Below are 21,563 nucleotides of genomic sequence, written 5' to 3' on the forward strand. Positions count from 1 at the left end.
CAAGAGCTCTTACTGACGACAGATCAAAGCTTAGAGACTCGTCGCTCAGTGGTGATGTAACAATCAGTGATCCGAGCGAATTAACTCCGTGTCTGGAATCAATAAAAATGGTTTCTCCCGAGACGTGGTGGACTTGGAATAAGAAGGATAAATAAATAGGAAAGGATGGAGTAGACAGAGGGAAGGAAGTTCGAATACTCAAGATATCATGGATGCTGTCTGAGCAAAGACTCAAGGAAAGTTGCAAGAAACTCTCAGCCACATTCAGCAGCATGCAGCATCAGAGTCCAGCTTTCTCCAGAAGACGATCAGAGCATCAGTTGAAATCTACGGTTCTTTTCAGAACCACCCAAAGTCATTTAGAGATTATCTTTACATGGTGTTACCGCAAACCTTACTAATAGCACATCAAGTTGTAGATATAATGGATGCCGTCGGAGTAAAGACTCAAAGAAAGTTGCAAGAAACTTTCAGCAAAATCAAGTTGTTCAGTGCTTTTAAAGTTCATCTTTTTGTCAATTCAACAACAAATCCCTTCATAATTATCTCATCCCTAAAAGAACCAGAACAAATTAGAAACTATGTACTCACAACTGTGCTTCCAGAGGACACCTTAAAGACTTTCACAGAGCGTCTTAAAGGTAGAAACCAATCAAAATCTCATCCTTAAAAGAACCAGGGGTGGATTTCACAAAGAGTTAAAACTAGTCTTATCTCGAGTTAAGGCTAGTCTTACTTCGAGTTAAGACGAGTTACTCGTCCTAACTTAGGACTAGCCTTAAGTTTTCAATTTCTCCTAGGACAAGTACTATAGTTAGGACAGGTCCTAACTCTTCTGTGTAATCGACCCCTGGTCTTAAGTTGTTAGTACCTCCTGAAGAGTCCTTGGACTAGTCCTAAGTTAGAACCATCTTTGTGAAATCGACCCCTGAACAATTAGCAACTATGTTCTCAAAACTGTGCCTCTAGATGACACCTAAAGACTTCACAGAGTGTCTTGAAGTAGGAACTAATCAATTCACCGTGGAACAACATTAAGATTGACTACGACAGGACGACCACAATTTCAAAACAGATGCGATACTTCCCTGTCTTAACCAAATACTCAAACTCCGTTAACCTACAATTGTGGTGACTTTGTCTCCATGTCTTCAATCACAACATGGTTGTGTAGTCTGCACAATGCCAGCTTAGTCTGTGCTGACAGAAAGCACCAAGGAGCAGTTGTGTCCTACTTCAAAACACCTCAACATTAATTGCTCCACTCCATCAAAGAGTATACAAACAGGGAATATAAATGCTTGGGAAGAAAAAGTACTTTTTTATTTGTTTTGCTGTTATAGCTTTTCAGCATGTTTGTAAAGTGAGGAGTTATTTTCAGTAATAATTTTCTTCCGTGGAAAATAAATAAATAAGTGCTTCCTACAAAGTTAATGAGACTCAAAGGAGCTCAGTGTGAACACTGTGATTTGAAATCAATGCCAAGAAAGAGCAATCATGTCTCTCGTCAAGACACTTAAACATAAATTGCTCCACTCCACCAAGAAGTAGAAACAGGAACCTTGACGCTTATGTCATTAACTCCAAAGAACTTGATGACAAGATATTAATATGCATTTTAAGCTCAGGGTTTAAGGATTTTACCGTCTACCACCCAAAAAATCCTTAAACTTCTGAAGCCAAAACTACTCAACAAGTGATGTACCATCAACACAGAAACCATTAAGTGTTATTAATTATAGCTAAATATAACAAGACATGTACAGTCAGACCCAACCACAGTGGCTGTCCAATAACCGACTTGATGAATAGCGTCCAGTTTGAGCAGGTGGTTATATAAAACAGGTTTGTCGTTTGTCCAGTTGGATGTAATTGGGTTTAAGTGGCAGGTGACCAATAGCAGACTTGACGGTGGGTGCAGGTGTGCGGATTAGAAACAGGTGTGGCACCAAAGTATTTCCATAAAGGTGTAAATTAGCTTGCGACTTACGTATGTATATCTGACTTGCGACTAAAAACCCAGTTATCATGGGTCAGATTGGGACCAGATCATAGCTATTAGTTCCAGTTCCACTTGGCAGTGGACACTATTGGCATGTACTCAAAATAACTGTTAGCATGAAACCTTACTTGGTAACGAGCAATGGAGAGCTGTTGATAGTATAAAACATTGTGAGAAACAGCTCCCTCTAAAGTTACGTAGTTTTTGAGAAAAGAAAAAAAATAATTTCCCAATAAAATATTTGAATTGAACTCGTAGATATCTTGAGATGGTCTTTAGGCCTGAAACCTTTCATCTGAAATTTGTGTATCGAGGGTGTTTTTAAACTGTTGATTAACTAAAAAAGACTGCCAAAAAAGAGGTACAGGACTTGCATTTTAACGATTTAAATGCACTTACTTGGACACAGAAAGCCAAATTAAAGTTGCGTTAAAAAACAGATTAGACAGTCAGGGACAGCGGAAAAAGATTTTTATTTTTAAACCACAGTTGAAGATTTTGGTGAAACATCCCGTACTTGTAAAAGTAAATAGCTAGGAATGTGAACTTCTTAAAAGAGCTACACAATTAGGCGACAGGAAAACTTCTTTTAACCGCAGAAGACGTTTGATGGTTTGACGAAGTACGTCTAGAAAAAGAAACTTGTTGTTGAGGTCGTCTTGGATAGTGCCAAACTCTTAATAGGCAAGTTTTAAAAGACGGAAACTGCTAAGGAAGTTTCTAAGACACTCGTTCATCACCTGTCATCAGTGATTTACCCCACGGTGGATGTGCAGAGATGAGACCTCGGAAAACAATTATGGCTCAAAGCCCCAAATGTGAACATTAATTTCAAGACATGCTAATAGATGACTCTTTTTAGCAACTTCAACTTCCAGCTAAGCACAACAAAATTATGCTTACCAGGGTTACCAGCCAAGCTACCACGTTACAAGTACAATTTGTGCCTGGTATCCTGCTTCTTTCTGCTTAGCAGAAAATTGTTAAGCAATACTTTGTGAACTTTTATTTGAAGACTTACTATTAGCAACTTCCAATCTCTGTAGAACTCCGACACAAAAAGCAGCTAAGCACAACACAATTATGCTTACCAGGGTTACCAGCCAAGCTACCATGTTAAATGTACAATTTGTGACTGGTATCCAGCTTCATTCTACTCAGCAGAAATTGTTAAGCAATATTTTGTGAAAATTAATTTCAAGACTTGCTATTAGCAACTTCCAATCTCTGTATAACTCTGACACAAAAAGCAGCTAAGCACAACAAAATTATGCTTACCAGGGTTACCAGCCAAACTACCATGTTACATGTACAATTTCTGACTGGTATCCTGCTCATTTCTGCTTAGCAGAAAAGGGTTAAGTGATACTTTTTGAACATTAATTTCAAGACTTGCTAATAGACAACTCTTTTTGCAACTTTCACTCTCTGTAGAGCTCTGACACCAAAAGCAGCTAAGCACCACACAATTAGGCTTACCAGGGTTACCAGGGTTACCAGCCAAATAACCATATAACATGTAGAATTCGTGACTGGTATCCTGCTTCTTTCTGCTTAGCAGAAAATTGTTAAGGCAATATTTTCTGCCCAAGCAGCTCGCTGCAGACTGCTGCAAAGCCTTGTAGACGCCTACATGTACCTTCGCTAAAATGTGTGGACGACTTGTACACAGGAATCTGACTAGGACAACACTCACATGCCTCGAAGGGTCGCGTCTTATTGACAGATTTGGTGTTCAGGCTCAAAATTATAAATAATTGTTTTTGTTTTTGTCTGGATGACCAAACAACACAGATGGTTCTGATTTTCAAAGGAGTTGAAATAAACTTTTAAGAACTTTCAGCTTTTGTTTGCCTATTGTTTTTTGTTCTGAAATAGCTCGATAAGTTTTACAATAAATTAATTTTTTTTTTGGGGGGGGCATTCAAGATTTTCAATATTTTTGATTTTGATTTTTATAAGGTTGGTGGGTCAAAAAAACTGAAGGAGCACAGCAATTTTTCTGGGAAAAAGAGTAAGTATGTAATGGAACTTTGCAGAGGGCACCACAGCAAAAGCACCACGGCAATTGCTGCGAGTGTCGTGGGTTATTTTGAGGCCTGCATAAACTACTTAAGCATGTTCTTTCTCGGACTCGATCTTCCTACTTTCTGAATTTTTATACAAATACTAACCTCCTGGTCTAATCTCTGGCTTGTCGTGAAACAGTCGAATCTGCGATGACGACGCGTGGTTCACTATTTCTGCTTCGTGGGCGGTGTATTTCTGGTAACTAGTCTTGGGCGACAGCGACTGGCTTCGCTTGAGTGGTTCGGTGATTTTCACAGGTCGTGAGGTCACGAAGATCTGCGACGGGGAAGTAGAACCTTTGGTATTGGCGATACTTCTGGAAGAGGAGTTGGTGTACATGGAGGAAGTGGAAGAGGCAGACGCGGAAGAAGTTGAGCCCCTTGCGGAGAGATTGAGCGGCTCTGGGTCGGACTCTTGAAGTGGGGGTGCTACAGTGGGACTTGTGCGTGTTGGGAAGCCCGGTGGGAACGTGGTGTGTGGGATTGTAAGGAGACCCTTGGGGCTTGTCGTGTGCAATGGGGACTTGGCAGAGATGGGTACCCCTGTTGAGAGCTGTGGGGAAGGAAGCCCTGGATGCCCAGAGAGGAGGTGGGAGGTGGTCACCAGACCTGACTGAGTTGTTTTAGTCCCGGCGAGGGTGGTCGTCCCGTCAGGGGCGATTAGCACCGGGGGTACCCCAGCGGGGTAATCCTGCGGGTAGATGGGTACTAAGCGGATGAACTGCCCGCTCTGATGCTGCATGGCTTGTGTTAAGATCGTTATCTTATGCTGCTGTTCAAGAAGTTGTTGCTGTTGTCGCTGAAGCATGTCTTGTTGAAGTCGCTGCAGCTCCATCTGTCGTTGTTGGCGTTGGATTTGTGAGCGGTGCATGGCGGCGGCTTCTTGCTGCTGAGCGAGGAGCTGTTCTTTGAGGACGTTGAGCTGGGATAAGAGTTGTTCTAATCTCGCTTCTTTCTCAGCCAGGCTCTGAGATGTTGGTGTCCCATTCTCAGGGGCTTTCCTTAGCTCCATCTCAGCTACCTGCAACAAGTAATCAGAAAAATAAACCAAACAAAATTACAAAATTGTTTTCAAATCATTAGAATGTACATGTAGTTGAAAGGGCAAGCATAAATTTGTTTTACAAGATTTATCTGAGCCCACAGATGCTTAAGCAGATAATATTGCTAAAAAAATGTTTGCTAAGCAGGAAAGAGCAGGATACCAGTCAAAAATTGTACATGCGAAATGTTATTTTGACTGGTAACCTTTTAAGCAGCTTTAAGATGTGTAAATCTTTTTTGTAAATTTTCTTTTGAAATGTAGTTTGCGTCATAAAAAACTAGTACAACAAAATGAATTTCGACAAAAAATAGTTGGGGGTATGAGGTTTCGACCCTAGGAGAGTCTTTCTCTTAGCCTTTCGAGAAATACTCTGCTAGGGTCGAAAACGTCAGGCCATTTAAAACAATCTTTATTTTTCCATATACACCATTGGTCCATTTGGTTGGTAAGTTGTTTGCAACAGCTAATTATACTTTCTCAAAATGTATTTCCTCTTCACATTCCTTGTTTTGTTGGGGCGGGGGTTGGGTTAGGGGGCGGGGGCGGGGGGCGGGGGTTGGGTTAGGGGGCGGGGGTGTTGAATGTAAGTCTAGGATGTTTCCGCTCGGGTTTGCAGTTTATTTCAGGCAGTGAGAAACTAACCGCACACTCCATCCTATAACCGAAATTACTCCATCATAACGTTTGCGTACCCAATGGAAATCTAAACTACGATATCTTTGCTATTTCATTAACCTCGTTGTGTTTGTTTGTTTTCTAAACGACGGAAATAATTAGAGGCTCGTCTCTAAACGGGGTGAAACTATCACTTCCTCCCGTCACTCGGTACAAAAAAAACAGCGCTTAGCGAGGATGATAAAGTAGTAGCTTGAATACATCGTTGTGTACAGCTGTTAGACCAAAGCCAACAGCTGCTGTGTTTTATTCCACTGAACAACCGAACAACCTGACAGGTTTTTAGATGAGGTCCACTGATCACGGCATAAGATAAAGAGAAGAGCTTAACCCGGCGCCAGTAAATGTACACCGCAGACGAAAGTATCAAGCAAACACTGCGTTGTAACAACAAATAAACGAAGGAGACAAACTATTTTTTGTTTATTTTCCAAAAGGTTCCTTTTGGGAACAGTTGTAAGAAGTGACTCAGATGGCAGGAGGTTTTAAACTTCCAGAATTATAATCAATTTTCCTGTTTATTGCGATTAGCGTTCTCTCTCATCTTAACTCTTAACTAGCCCCAATATTCCTGCAGCCGATTTCACGAAACGCTGGATTAATCTTATCTCCAGTTAGAACGAGTAACTCATTCTAACTTAGGATGGGTTCAATGTGTCCTAACGTCTATGGATACAAAACTTAACTTGTACTAAGTCCTAAGATTAATCCTAACTTAGGAAGAGTTTGGTGAAATCAACAGCTGAAGAAACTTTCCTCTGGTTTTACTCAAGATGGGAATCCGACCTAATCAAAACTCTAAGCATTGTACCAGGGATACTCATCAAAATCCTTCACCAGGCTTTATCCAAGTTTGATTCTTCCTGAGCTAGTAAGTGGATTCAGTTCGATTTTACTGAATGAGGCCAAGACCAAATTCAACAAAACCAAGAAGACTGACATCAGTAAGTCTTTAGACAGATTTTAAGACCATTCCTTGAGACCGTTCCTTAAGCTAGTCTTAAGATGCGCAATCAAGGACCTAAAACAAAGCTTTACCACAGGCTCAAGGCCAACGATTTTTGTCTCGGGCTATTTAACAAGCCCATTCGTCTTGTGTTTGAAATTTACTAATAGTACCTCACTGTGTAATATTGGGGTTATGGTTTTGTAAAAACAAAATTCAAGTTTGGTGAACTTTTGAAGGGGCACTAAGGGTAAGAAAAGGGTTCACACATTCATAGAGCTGCTTAAGCACAGGAAGTAGCTAAGCACATCCACATCATGCTTACCAGAATAAGGTTACCAGCCAACCTACGATATCTTATGTGTATCTTTGACTGGTATCCTGCTAACTTTTGCTTAGCAGAATTGTTAAGCAAAATTGTCTGCTTGAGCAGCTCTATAAAATAGGGCCCAGGGCAGCAGAGGACAGGCTTCCAAGGAATTTGGAGCAGACATGTAAGTGTAAATAAACCTCTTAATTTTGCATCTTCCTCCCTCTATTACCTCTATACTCCTCTCAACATCTGCAGCATCTTTAAGAAGGATATTGTTATTCTCAATATGCAGGTCATTGTCAACTCCATTGGTAAGCGGACTATGACCGTTGTCATTAACGCTATGTTCATCGCTAAACATCTCCCCGTCCATAACGGCGTCGCCGTTCATCTGCCCGTTCATTTCGTCATACTCCATATGGACGTCGCCTCGACTGTTGTCCGCTGTGCTGCTACTGCTGTGGTTATCGCTCTCATCATCGATGGGTTCTTGTTTAATCTGGAGACCGTCGGTGCCCATGGCTGGGCTGGAGCGATGGGATGACATCGTTGTTGTTTCTCTGTAAGTGTAAACAACAACAAAATGGAAATAGTAAATAACACGGCAACAATAAATGCAGGATAGATAATATATCGTCATCGATGGGTACTCGTTTAATCTGAAAACCATCGGTGCCCATACATGTAGCTGGAGCGTTGGGTTGGCATCGTTGTTGTTTCTTTATAAGTGTAAACAACAACAAGACAGAAATAGTGCATAATCACGGCAGAAAATAAACACAGGATAGATAATATAGCTTCCTTGAGCTGAAAATTGTCTAGTTCCTCTGCGGGTAAATATAGAACAAGGCAAACAAATTTTGAGCCAAATCATTGCCAAAATAACGCTGGCTTGAGTAAGGTGATGAATAATTAAACCAAACAGAACACGTTAAAAGTACAACAAAAGTACAAACCAGCGCACAAAATAACTAGGAGTTGAACAGGGCCCAATTTCATGGCTCTGCTAACCGCTGAATTCTACGCTTATGATCACCATTCCCGCTAATGTGCAAGCGCTGAATTTCTGTGCTAGCTGTGTAAGCAAAGGTCCAGTAACAGAGTGTATGCATGCACACAAGCCAAAATTACATGCTAACCCGTGAAATACATTTGACTTCAGCACAGGGTGCTGACTCTTTGCTTACGGTAAGCAGAGCTATGAAATTGGGCCCAGGTTAAACAAGATGTTTAAATATATGTTACTTCTGTGTAGCTAACTCCAGGACACAAACCCAAATACTATATGCTGGATCTCAGAATTACTTTCAGGTTTTTTCCTCTGACATGATGTCATGAGTGTCATCGTTTGATCTTCTCTGAGCACAAGTTATACACAATTGAGTTTAACTCAAGAAAACAGCTGTAGCAATGTAGGTACTCTGGTACTCTTAAAGACGCCAAAAATCCTCCGCTTTTTCAGCCAAGACAGTCTGAGATGTAAAAAGGACTTTTACGACAATCACCAAATGTGAGATAGTTATCTTCTGTCAAGCAGAATGTAGGACAAGATTCTATTTTGGTTTTACCAGTATACACCAACGTGTGTACTTAGTACTTGCCCGAGTTCTGTGACAAAAAATCACAGGCATATTACTTGATGGGATTCAAACCAATGACCTTTGCATTTCTAGAGCAGTGTGTTACCAACTGGACATAGGTATCTACATACATGTAGGCATCTATAAAAACAGACAAATGTAGCTGTCAACATTTGCATCTTGCATCTTATCTGCGCTTTATAAGAACTGTTTATTATTATTATTAACGTGAGATTTTGTGGAACAATCAGGGGGATCACTTGGCCAGAATTTTGACTGGTGCTCAGACGTTACAACTGGCATTCGGCCACCACACCATTGTTAGGGGAGACCTTTGTTGCCCCTGGTCTTGACCTTGGTGCCCCTAGGATAGATTTCACAAAGATTTAAGACTAGTCTTATTTAAATACTCGTCCTAACTTAGGACTAGCCTTAAGTTTTTAATATCTCCTAGGACAAGTACTAAGTTAGGACTAGTCCTAACTCTTCTGTGTAATCGACCCCTGGTATTGGCCTTGGTGCCCCTTCAAAAGTTTCCAACTTTCCAAAGTGCTCTTTGCAGAATGGAAATGGCCTTGCCCTCTCAATGATAAAAAATCCCATGCCTGAAGACGAGTTGACAGCTTCATTCAGTACCCTTTGTGATTTACACTATTTCTTTTGTTACCCACGTCTTCCAACGCAGAAGGAGGAAACAGCCCCCCTCTAAGATCCGGCCCAACTCCGCCCCCTCCCCTCCCTCAGGATACGTCTGAATTAGAGGTGTACGTGGGGGCTGTGTTTCACTCCTCACCATTTGTCACTCAAACCCTCTCTTAGCGTCTTCTAAATCCAGCCTTATCAAAAATCTGCAACAAGCTTCTTTCAATCACGGCATCGCAATTGTTTTCTTCGCTTGTGTTTCGCGAGGTTTTTTTTCTTCTTCTCCTTCATTTTTATCAGTCCGGATGCACCAAGTTCTTAGGAACTTATTCATAGGATACGCAAGCTACCTGCACAACAATGACTCACACAGACCCTTAATTGTGTTCTTGAACTATGCGGTATGTATAAATTAAACCGTTACATGAATCGAAAAACACGCCATGTGCTGCGGCTGCGGTTCTCAACATAAGGTGTTGACAAGTAATCACTTGCAAGGGTTTTTGCCAACGAGAACTTTTTACAAGCGTTGGCGCCACTCTGAAGACTTTAGTGGGATCAGGTCCCTTGTATAATAAGCCCTATCAATGCACCTGTGTAGAGATAGGGGTCTTCAACGAATTAAACCAATGAAAACAAAATGTCAATGGGTCAACTACAAAGGGTGATTAACAATATCTGGGTCAGTGATTTTATTAACAAGTGATGAACTTGTTAACAACAATTAATAGTTTTTAAGTAGCTGAGTTTGTCATTTTGTAAAAGGCAGGGCAGACCTGATACTTCACAGAAGGTAACTGCCTCCATGCCCCCTGTTCAGTGCGTGGTGCCCTTGCAATGATACAGTATAAATTAACCATGTAACTGCCTCCATGCCCCCTGTTCAGTGCGTGGTGCCCTTGCAATGATACAGTATAAATTAACCATGTAACTGCCTCCATGCCCCCTGTTCAGTGCGTGGTGCCCTTGCAATGATACAGTATAAATTAACCATGTAACTGCCTCCATGCCCCCTGTTCAGTGCGTGGTGCCCTTGCAATGATACAGTATAAATTAACCATGTAACTGCCTCCATGCCCCCTGTTCAATGCGTGGTGCCCTTGCAATGATACAGTATAAATTAACCATGTAACTGCCTCCATGCCCCCTGTTCAGTGCGTGGTGCCCTTGCAATGATACAGTATAAATTAACCATGTAACTGCCTCCATGCCCCCTGTTCAGTGCGTGGTGCCCTTGCAATGATACAGTATAAATTAACCATGTAACTGCCTCCATGCCCCCTGTTCAATGCGTGGTGCCCTTGCAATGATACAGTATAAATTAACCATGTAACTGCCTCCATGCCCCCTGTTCAGTGCGTGGTGCCCTTGCAATGATACAGTATAAATTAACCATGTAACTGCCTCCATGCCCCCTGTTCAGTGCGTGGTGCCCTTGCAATGATACAGTATAAATTAACCATGTAACTGCCTCCATGCCCCCTGTTCAGTGCGTGGTGCCCTTGCAATGATACAGTATAAATTAACCATGTAACTGCCTCCATGCCCCCTGTTCAATGCGTGGTGCCCTTGCAATGATACAGTATAAATTAACCATGTAACTGCCTCCATGCCCCCTGTTCAGTGCGTGGTGCCCTTGCAATGATACAGTATAAATTAACCATGTAACTGCCTCCATGCCCCCTGTTCAATGCGTGGTGCCCTTGCAATGATACAGTATAAATTAACCATGTAACTGCCTCCATGCCCCCTGTTCAGTGCGTGGTGCCCTTGCAATGATACAGTATAAATTAACCATGTAACTGCCTCCGTGCCCCCTGTTCAGTGCGTGGTGCCCTTGCAATGATACAGTATAAATTAACCATGTAACTGCCTCCATGCCCCCTGTTCAATGCGTGGTGCCCTTGCAATGATACAGTATAAATTAACCATGTAACTGCCTCCATGCCCCCTGTTCAGTGCGTGGTGCCCTTGCCATGATACAGTATAAATTAACCATGTAACTGCCTCCATGCCCCCTGTTCAGTGCGTGGTGCCCTTGCAATGATACAGTATAAATTAACCATGTAACTGCCTCCATGCCCCCTGTTCAGTGCATGGTGCCCTTGCAATGATACAGTATAAATTAACCATGTAACTGCCTCCATGCCCCCTGTTCAGTGCGTGGTGCCCTTGCAATGATACAGTATAAATTAACCATGTAACTGCCTCCATGCCCCCTGTTCAGTGCGTGGTGCCCTTGCAATGATACAGTATAAATTAACCATGTAACTGCCTCCATGCCCCCTGTTCAGTGCGTGGTGCCCTTGCAATGATACAGTATAAATTAACCATGTAACTGCCTCCGTGCCCCCTGTTCAATGCGTGGTGCCCTTGCCATGATACAGTATAAATTAACCATGTAACTGCCTCCATGCCCCCTGTTCAGTGCGTGGTGCCCTTGCAATGATACAGTATAAATTAACCATGTAACTGCCTCCATGCCCCCTGTTCAGTGCGTGGTGCCCTTGCAATGATACAGTATAAATTAACCATGTAACTGCCTCCATGCCCCCTGTTCAATGCGTGGTGCCCTTGCAATGATACAGTATAAATTAACCATGTAACTGCCTCCATGCCCCCTGTTCAGTGCGTGGTGCCCTTGCCATGATACAGTATAAATTAACCATGTAACTGCCTCCATGCCCCCTGTTCAGTGCGTGGTGCCCTTGCAATGATACAGTATAAATTAACCATGTAACTGCCTCCATGCCCCCTGTTCAGTGCGTGGTGCCCTTGCAATGATACAGTATAAATTAACCATGTAACTGCCTCCATGCCCCCTGTTCAGTGCGTGGTGCCCTTGCAATGATACAGTATAAATTAACCATGTAACTGCCTCCGTGCCCCCTGTTCAATGCGTGGTGCCCTTGCAATGATACAGTATAAATTAACCATGTAACTGCCTCCATGCCCCCTGTTCAATGCGTGGTGCCCTTGCAATGATACAGTATAAATTAACCATGTAACTGCCTCCATGCCCCCTGTTCAATGCGTGGTGCCCTTGCAATGATACAGTATAAATTAACCATGTAACTGCCTCCATGCCCCCTGTTCAGTGCGTGGTGCCCTTGCAATGATACAGTATAAATTAACCATGTAACTGCCTCCATGCCCCCTGTTCAGTGCGTGGTGCCCTTGCAATGATACAGTATAAATTAACCATGTAACTGCCTCCATGCCCCCTGTTCAATGCGTGGTGCCCTTGCAATGATACAGTATAAATTAACCATGTAACTGCCTCCATGCCCCCTGTTCAGTGCGTGGTGCCCTTGCAATGATACAGTATAAATTAACCATGTAACTGCCTCCGTGCCCCCTGTTCAGTGCGTGGTGCCCTTGCAATGATACAGTATAAATTAACCATGTAACTGCCTCCATGCCCCCTGTTCAATGCGTGGTGCCCTTGCAATGATACAGTATAAATTAACCATGTAACTGCCTCCATGCCCCCTGTTCAGTGCGTGGTGCCCTTGCCATGATACAGTATAAATTAACCATGTAACTGCCTCCATGCCCCCTGTTCAGTGCGTGGTGCCCTTGCAATGATACAGTATAAATTAACCATGTAACTGCCTCCATGCCCCCTGTTCAATGCGTGGTGCCCTTGCAATGATACAGTATAAATTAACCATGTAACTGCCTCCATGCCCCCTGTTCAATGCGTGGTGCCCTTGCAATGATACAGTATAAATTAACCATGTAACTGCCTCCATGCCCCCTGTTCAGTGCGTGGTGCCCTTGCAATGATACAGTATAAATTAACCATGTAACTGCCTCCATGCCCCCTGTTCAGTGCGTGGTGCCCTTGCAATGATACAGTATAAATTAACCATGTAACTGCCTCCATGCCCCCTGTTCAATGCGTGGTGCCCTTGCAATGATACAGTATAAATTAACCATGTAACTGCTTCCATGCCCCCTGTTCAGTGCGTGGTGCCCTTGCAATGATACAGTATAAATTAACCATGTAACTGCCTCCATGCCCCCTGTTCAGTGCGTGGTGCCCTTGCAATGATACAGTATAAATTAACCATGTAACTGCCTCCATGCCCCCTGTTCAATGCGTGGTGCCCTTGCAATGATACAGTATAAATTAACCATGTAACTGCCTCCATGCCCCCTGTTCAGTGCGTGGTGCCCTTGCAATGATACAGTATAAATTAACCATGTAACTGCCTCCATGCCCCCTGTTCAGTGCGTGGTGCCCTTGCAATGATACAGTATAAATTAACCATGTAACTGCCTCCATGCCCCCTGTTCAATGCGTGGTGCCCTTGCAATGATACAGTATAAATTAACCATGTAACTGCTTCCATGCCCCCTGTTCAGTGCGTGGTGCCCTTGCAATGATACAGTATAAATTAACCATGTAACTGCCTCCATGCCCCCTGTTCAGTGCGTGGTGCCCTTGCAATGATACAGTATAAATTAACCATGTAACTGCCTCCATGCCCCCTGTTCAATGCGTGGTGCCCTTGCAATGATACAGTATAAATTAACCATGTAACTGCCTCCATGCCCCCTGTTCAGTGCGTGGTGCCCTTGCAATGATACAGTATAAATTAACCATGTAACTGCCTCCATGCCCCCTGTTCAGTGCGTGGTGCCCTTGCAATGATACAGTATAAATTAACCATGTAACTGCCTCCATGCCCCCTGTTCAGTGCGTGGTGCCCTTGCAATGATACAGTATAAATTAACCATGTAACTGCCTCCATGCCCCCTGTTCAGTGCGTGGTGCCCTTGCAATGATACAGTATAAATTAACCATGTAACTGCCTCCATGCCCCCTGTTCAATGCGTGGTGCCCTTGCAATGATACAGTATAAATTAACCATGTAACTGCCTCCATGCCCCCTGTTCAGTGCGTGGTGCCCTTGCAATGATACAGTATAAATTAACCATGTAACTGCCTCCATGCCCCCTGTTCAGTGCGTGGTGCCCTTGCAATGATACAGTATAAATTAACCATGTAACTGCTTCCATGCCCCCTGTTCAGTGCGTGGTGCCCTTGCAATGATACAGTATAAATTAACCATGTAACTGCCTCCATGCCCCCTGTTCAGTGCGTGGTGCCCTTGCAATGATACAGTATAAATTAACCATGTAACTGCCTCCATGCCCCCTGTTCAATGCGTGGTGCCCTTGCAATGATACAGTATAAATTAACCATGTAACTGCCTCCGTGCCCCCTGTTCAGTGCGTGGTGCCCTTGCAATGATACAGTATAAATTAACCATGTAACTGCCTCCGTGCCCCCTGTTCAATGCGTGGTGCCCTTGCAATGATACAGTATAAATTAACCATGTAACTGCCTCCATGCCCCCTGTTCAATGCGTGGTGCCCTTGCAATGATACAGTATAAATTAACCATTTCCTCATAGTGTGCCCTTTACGATACATGCACCAAGGAGAAAATGCCTTGGTGCCCTTGCCATTTCAGAATCAAAGCATACATTTCTGGTAGGGTCATAGAATGTTTTTATAAAGTATAAATTTTGTTCCCCCTTTTTACAATAACCATCTTGAAAACCTAACCTGACAAACAAAGATAAAACAACAACAGCTAGTTTTGAAAACAATAATTGTAAACAAAACCTACTTTATGAACAATAACTGTAAACAAATCCAGTCCAACCCACGATTTATAAATGCATGTTGAGTATTTGACCTTGTATGTTTATCCTTCTGAGTAAGCAGAAATAAAAACCCACTCCCTAGCGAGGATGTCAATCAGTTATACGAGGTTGCGACCTCGGTGACCCCTGGCGCACCCTGTGGTCCAACTACCAGACATGAGAAGACTATTTCTGTATTGTTTGTAACATTTTTAAGCAATAAAGTTTCAAGGCACTGGACACTATTGGTAATTACTCAAAATAATTGTCAGCATAACAAAATATTTGGTAACAAGCAAAGGAGAGCTATTAATAGTTTAAAACATTGTGAAGATGGCTCCCTTTGAAGTAACATATTTTTTTAGAAAGATGTAATAACTCACTCAAATAATAAAAGACTTCAGCTGAAGCCTTTTATTAATGCAACAAGGGTGTTTTTGTCTTTCATTATTCACTTGTGAATTCGATGACCAATTGAGCCCAAATTTAAACACAGGTTTGTTAAGTGAGAATACTGGTCTGTGACAATAACCAAACTTGTACCTTCCCTTTAAGCTTTGTGCGTTGGAGTGTTGATGGGTTGCGTGCATAGACTTGACAAAAGTTACAAGACAAAAGTTACAAGACAAAGGTTACAAGACAAAAGTTACAAGACAAAAGTTACAAGACAAAAGTTACAAGACAAAAGTTACAAGACAAAAGTTACAAGACAAAAGTTACAAGACAAAAGTTACAAGACAAAAGTTACAAGACAAAAGTTACAAGACAAAAGTTACAAGACAAAAGTTACAAGACAAAAGTTACAAGACAAAAGTTACAAGACAAAAGTTACAAGACAAAAGTTACAAGACAAAAGTTACAAGACAAAAGTTACAAGACAAAAGTTACAAGACAAAAGTTACAAGACAAAAGTTACAAGACAAAAGTTACAAGACAAAAGTTACAAGACAAAAGTTACAAGACAAAAGTTACAAGACAAAAGTTACAAGACAAAAGTTACAAGACAAAAGTTACAAGACAAAAGTTACAAGACAAAAGTTACAAGACAAAAGTTACAAGACAAAAGTTACAAGACAAAAGTTACAAGACAAAAGTTACAAGACAAAAGTTACAAGACAAAAGTTACAAGACAAAAGTTACAAGACAAAAGTCAAGTAGAGTGTGCCAAGGAGATCTTGGAGAAGATCTTGAAATAAAAGTAACTTTTCAACAGGACACTTTTCATTAGAAATGCCTTTGAGAAAAGTAGACCTCAAACCTCTGAACTCCCTTATTGTTTCACAAGAAAAAGTTTTTGCCTGAACACCCCCCCCCCCCCCAAAAAAAAGAAAAAAGTACAACAAAATATTTATAATAATAATAATATATTTATTTATTATGCGCAAGTCTCATAAAAAAAATGTACAGCTGCGCATGACAACAATAGGTATACAATAGAGCACTACAAATTTTAAAGCAATAATAATAAAATAATAATAATAATAAGACTTGTAATGCGCACATATCCACCCTGCTGGGTGTTCAAGGCGCAGAATAGAGAATTGTTTTGATACAAAAACCAGACTACTGGTCCTGTTGACAAGTCACTACAAGTTATTGTGTACAGGAGGGAAAACAATCTCACTAAAAAAACTTTAAAAACTTTCCCAGACACAAAAGCACAAAATTTTTGCGGGGGAGCAAAATTTTCTATAAAGATGGACGGAAGTGAAAGTAATAGTATATTTTCATTTTGATTAGAATGTATCCTGCCACGGTGCCCTGTACTGCCAGAGGCATTATAGTCTCGCTAGGGGAATTCTTAGTGACGATGAAACAGCAAGTCAAGGCCAGGTAGTGATTTTCGTTACGTCGTCGCACCATGTGACGGTTTTATTAAGACCGCTAATGAAGACATTTAACAAGGTATGTCACAACGCAGTCACAAAACCTGTGATTCACAACTGACTGGCAAGAGTAACATTTTCCATGCATCCTAAATCCGTAGAGAGGAAATCAGTTTGAGTCAAATAAGAAGGACGTTGTGTTGAGAAAGATAACCTTTGTAAAGACTCCGAGTCCAGATTAGCAAAACAGGTGACGATTACATAAAAAAACCAAAGATGACAAACTGGAAAACTCTAATAATAACCAAAAAAAATCATATGGGATAATCGATGTACTAAGTAAGGATTGCATTGACAATAATGGGACCAATTTTATAAAGCTGTTTTAGCAGAAAATACTACTTGACTCTTTGTCATTGCCTTGGTGCCCTTGAAATGCTCCAGTAGAAATTTGGGTGTCCTTTATAAAAGCCTGAAAGTCGGATGGTGTTACCCCAAAATGCATTGTGGTCTAAAGCCCCCTTCACACAAGAGCAATTTAGCAAGGGTCCCTTGCTAAATTGAAGCAAGGTTGTGTAGTTTGGGTTACTGCAATAACCCAAACTACACACCTATGAACTATTGGTAACATAAACTATTTGTACATCATCTTGCCTCTCTTATAATGACCCAAGCTCTCCGAACCCACGGTTGGGATCGGGAGAATACAACCACAACTTTCATTCATTCATGAACTCCGTACAGACTCAAACACCTTGTTTCTATGGTAACATGTTGACCTCTGAACTTGACCCATCATCAGGCTGATGCAGGTGGGGGGGGGGCCATGACTAATGGACTGCCCTCTATGTTAATAATGAAGGTAGTTTCTGGACCATGTCTATGTAGCAATCCTTACTCTAGCCTGAACATCTGACGTCATACCTCGAGGCTAACAAATTATGCCAGAGATCTACCTTGAGCCTATGTCAATGCACATCCATAATCACCTTTGGTCTCACATTAATTTCACATGGAGATTGGCAGTTAAATCCTATGTAAAACATGTATATACAGCAAAACAAAGTCGCTGCTGGCGGACGACTGAAAGTGCAGTTACTAACAACACCTCGGACCAGTTAAAACATATAGAAAGCTTAGATCACTACACGTTTATCACATGAAATCACTGGTTCTGTATAAAACAAACACCTGTCTTTTTCCTTGCAGATAAAGACACTGGGGACCAGTCTTATCCCCACCCAACCCGAATCATTATACTACACTGGTCAAACTTTGGCCAATAGAGGGCATTGTTTAATCCCATTTTAGCTACACAACTTAGCTATCCCGCTCTTTTCAAAAACGAAGCATACAAGCATGATTCCTCCATGATAGCAAAACAATCTTGTTAACTTTCTTCTGCTCATGATGTGCAAACAACACCTGGAAAAGTTTCCGTATGGCGCCACCACTTTTTCATTCGAAATAAAATAATATAGTATCTAATTTACCTGATTGATATATCCCTTTTTGTAAAAATGAGTGAAAAAGTGGTGGCGCCATATGGAAAGTTATCCCAACACCTTCCCAATATTCACTTCCATACATTCACAAATTAAAAATCAAGTATTTCAAGAGATTCTTAAACACTTACTGAGGTTTACTGTATTCTACTCCCCTACTCTTCATCAAGCAGCATTCTTTCCTCCATGTTTTCACCCGATTCCTAAATTCACCTTTTGAGTTCGCTCCTTCCCCCATAGTAACACCACCACCCTTTCAAATCAGTTATTTATACATTAAAACACAATGTCCTGCTAATAGAATTGTTCAGTGGCCATTGACTACCACTACAAAGTACAGGGAAACAAGAAACAAGAAACACAAAAGGTATGAGCCCCTCTGGGCAGGCTGCTCACCAAAGCTAGCCAACAATGGGCATGGGGTTCGGACAAAGGAATCAGCCGCAACAAAGGCCACTAGAGTTGGTGGTATGCATGGGTTGGGACAGCTGAAAACATTTTAACACCATAAGGGAACCCGGACAAAGAACTTAGGGTTGTCATTCTTGTCAAAAGTGCAGAGCAAGTGTTGAAATGGGTAACAAAGATTTGCAGGAAAGACTGAATCCTAGGTTGGGATAAAGAAGTCAATTATGTACTTTAAATTTCAAGAATGCTTGTGCAGACTTATTGTGCATTTAACCATATGACTCTGCCTTCTTAAAGTATCTCCAGAAGACGATCAGAGCAAACTGATTGAAACATCGAGTTGAAACCTACAAGAACCAATTCTTTTCCCAACCACCCCAAATCATTTTAGAAAATATGATTACATGGTGTTAAAGCAAACCTAACTTAATCATAGTTCACATGTAAAGTTTCAAATCCGACCGAACTGAAGCCTCTAGTCTAGTTCCTTGTATGAAGTAACATTAACACATACTGATTCTCAAAGAACAAAATGGAGTCTGACTATCAACCTTTGAGCCTCACTTTGGATCCAATGAGGATTCAGTTCTATCGCACAAACTTTCAAAAAAAAAGACAAAAAATATCAAAACAATTGATGAAAATTGTTAGCATTGCATCTCTGTATGTGCGATCACTTTGTGATTTTGATTTGATCTGAATTAATATTCGGATAAAATACAATAAGAACATAGCAAAAAAAATAAACAGAAGTAGAAAACAATAAGAAAAAGTGCACACAATTATCCAAGAACAGCCCCGAAACCCAATAACTTAAACTTATTTTCATCGGGGACAACATAACCCTATTAACAAAGTACAAGTCAAAACATCAACATAAACCAGTCCTTTCAAAGGACTTGCCAAACAGAAGCACCAAAATCCACACTAAGAGAAACAGACAACGGACTAGGAGCAAGTCTGATCTACTCTCTCGGCCACACACAACAAACTTACTATCGCCCCTGCTGTGTCTGTGCAATAATACCTCAGTCATTGCCTCAAGCTAGGGATCCCTTCCTTTCTATCGCAGCGAAAAAATGCGTGTTATTTAATCGTTTGTTGTTTCACTCAAGTTCATGGTTTGTGTTTGATTCTTGGCGCTGAGTAAGGGCCTACCCTAAACGGAGAATTCTGAATTTGGAATTTCTAGTCATGGCTAGATAGCATTCCTGTCGAAGGCATTAATCATATTTTTATTTTTATTGATTGAACTATATAATGGATAGTGCATAATGTCCTCAAACAAGAAGGGCTTTATATTAAATATGTTAATTGGACTAAACCATTAAGTATTTTCAAACCGCAAGTATTTAATATCCCTTTAAAAGAACTGTATTATTTTACTTTCCTGTAATAATTCAAATGTTCATACTCAACAAAATTTTCTTAGGCAGCTACAATTATAAAAATGTTTAAAATAGATAACAAATCCCAGCACCACTCCATCACAAGCGACTGAACAAATTAATTACCAAAACAAATTAATAACTAACCAAATAACTATCCACAATTATAATTTCCTAATGAAATAATTGGGAACCCGTTCGCCTCCTACTTATAAATGTCGATTGTTCCACTGAACTTTCTCGTATGGCTTCTCGCATAGAAATCATCCACGCAGTACGTTTCCCTCTGAGGTAATTCTAATAATCCACCGTATTATAATACAATTACACTGGCATATATATTATAACCAGCGCTCTCAGTGTAAACACAATCGAGCCCGAAGCGTATCGTTGTTCGTTCATATCATGCTGTTTTTAAAGACACTGGACACCTTTGGTAATTATCAAAGACCAGTCTCACTTGGTGTATCTCAACATATTCACAAAATAACTAATCCTGTGAAAATTTGAGTTCAATGGGTTGTCGAAGTTGCGATATAATAATGAAAGAAAAAACACCCTTGTCACATGAAGTTGTGTGCTTTCATATGCTTGATTTCGAGACCTTAAAATCTAATTCTGAGGTCTTGAAATCAAATTCGTGGAAAATTACTTCTTTCTCAAAAACTAGGTTACTTCAGAGGGAGCCGTTTCTCACAATGTTTTATACTATCAACAGCTCTCCATTGCTTGTTACCAAGTAAGGTCTTATGCTGACAGTTATTTTGAGTAATAACCAATAGTGTCCACTGCCTTTAAGTAATTTCACCACAATAATAAAAAGAAACAACGGATGATATCATATCGCCCCACACAAGTGCTCCTCTCATGGAAACCCCACAAGATAGATTCCTTGGTATGTTGGCTTGAGAAAGGTCACGGGGTCACCTAATACAATACCATCTATGGTTATGGGTTTGAGGCAGACTGCATTCCAGAGTTGGGAATAGTTTATTGTGTGGGCCAGGGTTGTTTCTACTGCTCTGGGAAAACACAATGTCTTGAGCTTTGGATTTTCACTGACAAAGATCGTCTCATATATTTCAATAATTACATGATTAGTTATTGTGTGAGGCAGGGGTTGTTAAGGGAAAACACAATGTCTTGAACTTTGGTTGTTTAGTGACAAAGATCGTCTAATGTATTTCAATAATTACATGATTAGTTATTGTGTTGGCCAGGGTTGTTTCTACTGCTTGTGGAAAACACAATGTCTTGAGTTTTGGTTGTTCAGTGACAAAGATCATCTCATGTATTTCAATAATTACATAATTAGTAATTGTGTGGGCCAGGGTTGTTTCTACTGCTTGTGGAAAACACAATGTCTTGAGTTTCGGATGTTCACTGACTGCGTCTTCTTAATCGTATTCTTTAAGTTTAATCTCAAAAAAATTATATTTCAATATTTATAATAATAATAATTAGTTATTTTGAGAGCCAGGGTTGTGTTTACATGTACTGCTTG

The 21,563-nt window shown here is 40.9% G+C and overlaps 1 protein-coding gene across 2 annotated transcripts in view; it reads right to left on the bottom strand.

Moving 5' to 3' along the window:
• LOC117305358 (transcription factor Sox-6-like) overlaps positions 1 to 21,563 on the bottom strand; it is a 48,824-nt gene that overhangs the window by 14,003 nt on the left and 13,258 nt on the right. The window contains exons 1-3 of one of the 2 annotated variants that reach the window (XM_033790227.1): positions 18,395 to 18,549; positions 7,280 to 7,610; positions 4,177 to 5,092 (exon numbers count right to left, since the gene is read on the bottom strand). In XM_033790227.1, coding sequence (XP_033646118.1) covers positions 4,177 to 5,092; positions 7,280 to 7,610; positions 18,395 to 18,501 — 1,354 coding nt within the window. In that variant the 5' untranslated portion in view covers positions 18,502 to 18,549. Of the gene's footprint in view, positions 1 to 4,176; positions 5,093 to 7,279; positions 7,611 to 18,394; positions 18,550 to 21,563 lie in introns of those variants that run through there. The other variant, XM_033790228.1, reaches the window with a different exon arrangement.

The sequence above is a fragment of the Asterias rubens genome, chromosome 22, assembly GCF_902459465.1.
Source record: "Asterias rubens chromosome 22, eAstRub1.3, whole genome shotgun sequence".
NCBI classification, from domain to species: Eukaryota; Metazoa; Echinodermata; class Asteroidea; order Forcipulatida; family Asteriidae; genus Asterias; species Asterias rubens.